Source organism: Musa acuminata, chromosome BXJ2-2 (genome assembly GCF_036884655.1).
Source record: "Musa acuminata AAA Group cultivar baxijiao chromosome BXJ2-2, Cavendish_Baxijiao_AAA, whole genome shotgun sequence".
NCBI classification, from domain to species: Eukaryota; Viridiplantae; Streptophyta; class Magnoliopsida; order Zingiberales; family Musaceae; genus Musa; species Musa acuminata.
This window is the reverse complement of record NC_088339.1, coordinates 16830825-16839342: the sequence shown is the minus strand read 5'-3', so window position 1 is coordinate 16839342 and position 8518 is coordinate 16830825. Positions and strand designations below refer to the sequence as shown.

General features: G+C 37.7%; 1 protein-coding gene across 1 annotated transcript; it reads left to right on the top strand.

The window, feature by feature from the left end:
- The first annotated feature begins 1228 nt into the window (after positions 1-1228).
- LOC135605164 (alpha carbonic anhydrase 7-like) lies at positions 1229-4953 on the top strand. Its single transcript, XM_065094934.1, has 8 exons — positions 1229-1441; positions 1525-1742; positions 1817-1923; positions 2029-2131; positions 2593-2760; positions 2878-2931; positions 3004-3094; positions 4598-4953. The coding sequence occupies exons 1-7, from the start codon at positions 1357-1359 to the stop codon at positions 3088-3090; spliced, it is 822 nt and encodes a 273-aa protein (XP_064951006.1). The 5' UTR covers positions 1229-1356; the 3' UTR covers positions 3091-3094; positions 4598-4953.
- Positions 4954-8518: the final 3565 nt, after the last annotated feature.

Here is an 8518-nt window from a genome sequence, read left to right as displayed (position 1 = left end):
TTTTTTTATTTTCCAACATATATAATATGATATCTTTTCTCATAAAATTAAACCCTAGTAGCTCATATTAAAAGTCTAAAGGCCTTCACGCAACGCGACTTAGTGGTAGACTATGGTCCTCTTTGCATGGGAATCAATATTAGAATTTGGAAAGTGTTTTAAAAAATATAAATAATTTAAATCAGCAATGCTGAGTAAAGATCTCTTAAACATCCTCTCTCTCAAAATATGTAATAGAATTAATAATATATCATGTATAAATATCAAAAGTCATAATAAGTATCAAATAATTCAATCATAAACCTCAACAATCATCTCAATAAAAAGATCAATAATATGTCTCAAATTTAAGTTTCACGTGTAGTGTAGTGAATGTTAGACGCATGAAGGAGATGTTTTGTCTCACAAATAGAATCTATATTCTCCCAACAACAAATAAGATTATATCTTTTATTTTACCGTGAGGAGGACATATTCCTCCCAGTAATAGTAATAGATGGAATAATCATCTAACTACCATATGTGATAGTTTATTCGATTTTCAAAGTAAATTATCCTAACATCTTATTGGTCATCCTAGCCAAAGATAATGTCCACACATACCATCTCATGACATATAGGACATTTCTTTCTCTTTCTCTTTTTTCTGACAAACAATCTAAAAATTTTCAGAATAATAATTTCAACTAAAAAATTAATAAAAATAAAAAATGTCAAATTCCAAGCATACAATATTAATTTATTTAGAACGGTATCTAATTAATAAGATTCAAAAAAAAATTTATTTCATGAATTAAAATATTGATAACTAATATTTCCGAATTTTAAGAAAATAACCAATATTTCCACCTCAGCCATATATTTGGTAGTTGCACCATATCAACCAAAATTTTGGTTTGTCTCCTGTCTGTACTCGACAAACTTTTGAGTTTAAAGCTATAAGTAGTGCATACCTAAAATAATACTCCTAATATATATTTTTTGCAAAGGGTGACAGAAAGATCAAGCTGCCGGCCAACCTTGGATGCCCTCCCCCTCTCTCTCTCTCTCTCTCTCTCTCTCTCTCTCTCTCTCCATTCTTTTTGCATTACGTCTGTCTTCCTATCACTAAAATAATAATAATAATAATTAATACATGATATCGTAGCCGTTGTGGTCAAAGTCAATGATTCTCTCTCCTTAACATCATGACACGATATTCGAATTATTCTGAGGAATGGAGTCTTTCGTGGACTTGCAGGGAAAGCAGCAAAGAGCCCTGTAGTAGTAATAGCTATTTGTACCTGCAAACTCGACCGTCTCTCCTGCTCTTCATCTCCCTTTCTACTGTCTCTCCTCTCCCTCGTTGACCCCATCATGGGGCACCCGAAACCTGTGTTCTTCTTCGGCGTCCTTGTCGCGGCTCTCCTGCAGTCCTTCCCGGTAGCCTCTCAAGAAGTCGGTATGCGATTTCTTGGCCTTCGTTCCTTCGTCTGCAACACCAAAATCTACATCACTAGCTGTTAACAAGCCTGTTGCTCGCAGAGGATGAGAAGGAGTTCAGCTACCAGAGGGGGAGCCAGATTGGACCAGAGCACTGGGGGGAGATCCACCATGAATGGGCTGCCTGTGGCAAGGGTCGGACGCAGTCTCCCATTGATCTCTCCGACGAGAGAGTGCAGGTATTTCCCTGCTTGGGCCGCCTTCGCCGCTCCTATCGCCCGGCCGATGCCATCCTCAAGAACCGTGGTCACGACATCATGGTAAGCAACTATGCGCTGAAAGTTTTTCCCATAAAGGCTTTTTATTAAGATGACCAGTTCCTCGCCGTGCGAAGCTCAAATGGGAGGATGAAGCAGGAGGGATATGGATCAACGGAACAGAGTACGGTCTTAAACAGATGCACTGGCACTCGCCCTCCGAGCACACCATCAATGGCCGCAGGTGTTTCATCTTCTCCATCCTTGGAAGAAACAATTACTTGTAGGAATAATAATTTTCGGCCCATCCAACTCGCTTGCATGTGATGTTCTGCTGCTGCTGCTGTAGGTACCCCATGGAGATGCACATGGTTCATGAAAGCGCCGATAATAAAATCGCAGTCGTCGGCATTCTCTACAAGATTGGCCACCATGATCCGTTCCTTGCCGAGGTCTGTTCTTAGCGCAAACAAATCGTTTTCCTGGCCTACCATAATGGCCATGTATGCTATTCATCATGGTCACAAGGGGAACAGATCATCCCGAAGCAAAACTCCTAATGGAAATCATCCAAAAAAAAAAAAAAGACAAAGTCGATGCCTAGTAGCAAAGGTTTGTAAGAGCAACGACAATAATCAACTAATTGAAATTGGCTATATGAATCTTTGCGTGCCATAAAGCGATTTACAAGGAAGCAAATATCATGGTTGATCAAATTTTAATGCAGAATTGGCATCTGATTCAGAAAAATCTAGAGAAAAATCAAGTGACCACTAATAATTTAGTCTCTGTTAGTTGGTTTTGCCATGAAGAACTGTTGTTCTTGGCAACATCAACTTGAATAAAATGTCTTGAATTACTCAACATTGTTTCTTGTTAGTTATCTCTCATCTTGGAGTTTTGGTGTGCACAGCTGGAGAGATACATTGAGAGGATTTCAGATAAGCATGAGACCTTGGAGGTGGTGGGCATGGTGGATCCAAGGCACGTTAGAAAGGGAAGTAGGAAATACTACAGATACACTGGATCTTTGACCACTCCACCTTGCACTGAGGGTGTGGCTTGGACCATCATAAAGAAGGTCAGCTTGATGCACATGAACCAGACATCAAATGAATTGCCGTATGCAGTTCATCTGCTAAATCCTCGAAAAAGGTTTTGTATGAACATGGAAATGAGTTGTTTCTCTGGTGTTTAGGTGCGGACAGTGTCAAGGGAGCAACTGGCCCTTCTAAGAGAAGCTGTCCATGATGTAAGTAACACATGTTTTTACAGCTGTTTTTCCAGCATAGGAGAGTTCTTACTTTTGCAACTTAACTTTCAGGGCTCAGAGATGAACGCAAGACCCACCCAAAAGATGAATAAGAGGATTGTCGGTTTATATCGGCCTCGACCATATCGATATCGATGACTATGTATGTTCTTCGCGTAATACTTATTTTCATACAAAACCTCTGTGAAATTTGAAGATGAAACAATATCTTGCACTTCAATATTGGAATATCAACCAAAAGATGGTTTAAAATTGTCACTCTTTGCTATGTGACTGCAATTTTTATATGGTCTTTTTATGCCAAGGGATTTGGATTGTCACAAAATTTAGTGATTGATCTTCATTGGATGATGCTTGGTTCTTTCTTGAGATTACACAAGCATCTTGATTTACAGATAGCATGATGGAGAAGGGATGCATATTTATTAATATTATTAATAGCAGCTTTATTGAAACTAAAAATCTACTAGATCAGGGGTGATAAAATCATCATGCTTGCTGGTTTTGGTGCCAAAAATCTCTGCTATTGTTAATCATTTGAGATAGATAGTAAGTCAATATTGTTAATAGTCTGATCCTTGGCCTTTTTATATTCTAATTGCTATCATCCACCTTTTCTAAGAAGGAAACTTAGGTGGGTAAGTTATTAGACCAATTTGTAATGATGTGTGATGAAAATCTTGTTATTAGTGCTTTGGATTGACCCTTGCTTCAATGGTCTTTTTTTTCTCAACAAAAATATTCCCAACTCTTATGATGATGATGATGATGATGATGATGATGATTATGATGATGATGATGAAAATGGACCCTCGATATGCATGATTTTGGTTTTGCATATGTAAATGGTTGTTCCAATTTCATGATGTTGCAACATACTTCGTTAGGCAATAAAGATATTACTCAGAAAAACCTTATGTTTCCTTTTATTCTCAAAATTTGTTGATTATATTTACAAGTCTATAAATAGGAAATTAATTACTATTAAATCTATTTTGGTTGTTAGGGAATTGTTGTTGATACCTCTTGCTCTCTTCAATTAATTTCTTTTATATTATCACTTATACGATTTGAATCGTCTTCGAAAATAATGTTGGATGAGAGCATTACCTTGTGTCGATACATTTAAAATATTTCTTATTTTGTTTTTATTTTCTTTCTAAATCTATTAATGACTTATAGGTTCTACTGTCATAGTCTTCTGATTTTCTTAACTAGTTCCTTGAATTAATGAAAATTTGTTCAAATGTTTTCTAAGTTTCTTGGAATTAAATGAGACGAGAAAGAAGAAAAAAATTAAAATCCTTTTTTTTTGCATCCTTTCCACACATTCCTTTCTGCATCCTATGTGCATCTTGTTTGTATAAGGTAGGATTAGCTTGATTTCACTCACATATTGGTTTGTGTTTTTGGATTATTTTAAACTCGAGGATCTTAGGACAGCTAGGAAAGCTGTTGTTGGATTTGGAGAGAAATATTTGCAGCACCTCATAAAATATATATATATTTTTTGTTTGTTTGTATCCCAGAGTGATCAAAGCTAAATCCCCTATGGCAGGGCTGGATTTCTCATTCTAAGACCTAAAGAACAATTTGTGTTTGCAGAGTGATTAAAGATAAAAAATTCTGATGGATTTCTTATCAGGTGAATTTTGATGCTTTCTAAACCCAACACAGCAGAGATGATCATGCAAAGGGTGTTGAAAGCAGTAACAAAGAGTAGCAAAGAGGAGAACACCATCCCCATACGATGACAATGACAAGATGAAGGAAGCATTAATTGATTCATCATGTTCTCACTCTTAATTAGTATCAAAGAAGCATTCATTCGGTGATCTTACAGAGTAAACTGTTGCGACGAGCCATGAGTTCCAGCCGATGATCCAAGGCTTTCTGCTGCCACCTTCCACCACAAGTATATTGCAATGTTCATTAGTCGCTTCGATTAGTCTGTAAATCTAGTTTGTATTGTTGAATCTCGGATTTTGACGATAAAATCAATTGATGGGTTAATTGATCTAATCCATATTATTGAGTTAAGTGTGCAGGATTAACTACGATAACCAGAAAACACAAAACAAGAATACCGGAGTCAAGTTCGATGGACGTTTAAGAGTCCGAAGAATCGTCGGAGATGCTGCCGGAACCAACCGAGAAGAAATCGGGAACCTGTCGAAATTTTTGAAAGTTCGCCGAAGAGATCGTCGGAGGTTCACGGAGATCACCGAGAAGGCTCGGCTACTCGTTAAAGTCATCACAAGATCGGGAGCTTGCTGGGAGTCCGTCGGAAGAAGTTCGTCGGAAAGCTCGCCGGAACAAGACTCGACGTTCGCGGTTGAAAACTTGCTTAGAATATTTTTAGTTATGTAGTTCACTTGTAATTAGGATTAGGATTAAGAGATAATCTAATATCCTGGTTATGGGCCAATTGGGCTAAAATTAGATTTGGTTTGGGCTAAATTTGAAGCCCAACCAGTGAACCGAAGGGTCTGGCGGTGGTACCGCTAGACTGGGTAGTGGCACCGCTAGACTAGGCGGTTGCACCGCCCAGCACCCGAGAGCTGTCAGTGTCAGACACTGACAGGCGGTGGCACCGCCACTAACAGGCAGTGGCACCGCCAACATTGGGAACCAAAGAGAATTCAAATTTTGGAGCCCAAATTTGAATCCTCTTGAGGCCTATAAATACCCCTCAAATCTCAGCTGAGATTATAACTTTTTGAGAAGCAATTGATTAAGAGAAAGGCCTTAGAAAAGTCTTAGCTAGTCTTGTTTTCAATTTGCTAGTGTTCACCTCCTTCTTTCTCGTTGAAAATCTGTAAGAGAGTGAACCGCTTGTAAAAAGTTGTAAGATGGGTATTTACCCTTCCCTTTCAAGAGATTTGCTAGTGGAAGGTGGGAGCCTCATCGAAGAGGGGCCTCGCAAGTGGATGTAGGTCATTTGATTGAACCACTTTAAAATCGGCGTAATCTTTGGTTTGCATTTCATTACTGCTATTTACATTACTGCAAACCTTCTTACTTGCTTTATTTCCTCATTACCTCTACTGCACAACTTTGTGAATACGCTTTCAAGTTAAGCACTTCCGATTTCGATTTTTATCGTACGAAAGATTTGTTAAAACTGATGTTTTAATCCGCTGCACTAATTCACCCCTCCTCTTAGTGCCGCTCCGATCCTAACAATTGGTATCAGAGCGAGGCTCACTCTCATATTTGGTTTGATACCCAAGAGAGATGGCTTACTCCGGCATACATGAGGGTCATTCTATCACACGTCCACCCTTGTTTAATGGGTCGGATTATACTTATTGGAAGACTCATATGAGGATCTTCCTCATTTCTATAGATTTCGAGCTTTGGACTATTGTTGAAAATGGATTTCAAAAATCTTCTCTTCCGATGAGCGAATGGAATGAATCAGAGAAGAAGGTTTTTGCTTTAAACGCAAAGGCTATGAATGCCTTGTTTTGTGCACTAGACAAAAATGAATTTAATCGTGTTTCAATTTGTGATTCGGCTTTTGATATTTGGAGAAATCTTGAGGTCACTCATGAAGGCACTAGCCGAGTGAAAGAGTCCAAAATCAACATCCTTGTACACTCTTACGAACTTTTCCGAATGAAACCAAGTGAGTCCATCTGAGACATGTACACCCGGTTCACGGATATCATTAATGGACTCAAAGCTCTTGGTAAAGATTTTACTAACTTTGAACTAGTAACTAAAATCTTAAGATCCCTCCCTAAAAGTTGGGATCCAAAAGTTACGGCAATTCAAGAGGCTAAAGACCTTAAAATATTCCCTCTTGAAGAACTTATTGGGTCTCTAATGACCTACGAAATGACATGTCAAGCTCATGACGAGCTCAAGAACCCCCTTCCAAAGAACAGGAAGGATATGGCACTCACATCACAAGAAGAGCACTTGAAAGGAACATCAAGTGATGAGGACAGTGACAATGACATTGCACTTTTGACTCAAAAATTTAAAAAATATTTAAGAAAGAACAAATTTAAAAATAATACAAAAAATAAATTCGAACACAAGAAGGACCAGTGATTTGCTATGAGTGAAAAAAACCAGGACACTACAAGAACGATTGTCCTCAAGCCAAAAAGAGAACATCAAAGAAGAAGGCGCTCAAGGCAACGTGGGATGATTCAAGCGCGTCCGAAGAAGAGGAGTCCAACACCGAGCAAGTTGCTCATTATGCCCTAATGGCCATCGGAGAAGAGGTAACGGATTTAATTGATGCAGATTTACCTTATCATGAATTATTAAATGCTTTCCATGAGTTATTTGATGAATGTAAAACAATTAGTAGAAAATACAAATTGCTAAAAAAGGAGCATGATAGTCTCACTTGCGATATCGATAAATTAAAAACTGAATGTCATGATAGTTTAGCTCCATGTATAAAATGCCATGATCTAGAATCTCTCCAAAAGGAGAACTTGCTACTTAAGGACACCTTGAAGAAATTCGAGGTTGGTAGCAAATCTTTGAACATGATCCTTACAAATAAGGGTCACGTTCCTAAAAGAAGTGGAATCGGATTTGTGAGAAGTCCTCACCAAAATCCAACCACCTTCATGAAAAGCCCCGTCTTACATGTTCGGCACCAAAGCAATTGCAACTTTTGTTGCAAATATGGACATAAAACTTATAAATGTCCATTCAAGAAAATTAGTCTGAACAAACTAATTTGGGTTCCTAAAGGAACCATGATCAATTCTATGCAATATGATGAACAAGTTAAATCAATTTTTAAGGCACCCAAAAGAAAATGGGTACCTAAAAATAATCCCTTCTTGTAGAAACATACACCATCACAAGCTAGGAGCAAGAGATGGTATCTAGATAGTGGATGCTCAAGACATATGACTGGAGATCCATCTTATTTCTCTATGCTCACTAGCAAAGAAGAAGGGTACGTCACCTTCGGAGACAACAACCAAGGCAAAATCATTGGCAAGGGAACCATAGGTAACAAATTAAAATTTTCTATTGATGATGTCTTACTAGTTGATGGATTGAAACATAATCTCTTGAGTGTTAGTCAATTATGCGATAAAGGTTATATCGTTAGATTTGAATCAAATGTGTGTATTATTGAAAAACCAAACCATAACATAACTATGATTGCATTAAAACAAAATAATGTCTACACCATCAACCTTGATGAACTAAGTAATGAAATGTGCTTCTCTGCTTTAAATGATGATGCTTGGCTTTGGCATAGAAGACTAGGCCATGCAAGCATGAAACTAATATCTAAGATCTCATCTAGAGAATTAGTGCGAGGAATTCCAAATATAAAGTTTATTAAGGACAAAGTATGCGATGCATGTCAACTAGGTAAACAAATAAAAACTAGTTTCAAATCAAAAACTCAAATTAGCACCACTAGACCATTACAATTTATTTATTTGGACTTATTTGGACCAATTGACATGACAAGTCTAGGAGGAAGCAAATATGCATTTGTACTTGTGGATGACTATACTAGATACACTTGGACCTATTTTTTAGCTCACAAAAATGATTATTATTTCAAGTGTTT

Bases quoted from the DNA above. Each gene is read 5' to 3' on its own strand.
- LOC135605164 (XM_065094934.1), top strand. From the start codon at position 1,357: ATGGGGCACCCGAAACCTGTGTTCTTCTTCGGCGTCCTTGTCGCGGCT. The intron at 1,743-1,816 runs GTAAGCAACTAT...CGCCGTGCGAAG, and splicing joins ACCGTGGTCACGACATCATG to CTCAAATGGGAGGATGAAGC. The intron at 2,761-2,877 runs GTCAGCTTGATG...TCTGGTGTTTAG, and splicing joins CTTGGACCATCATAAAGAAG to GTGCGGACAGTGTCAAGGGA.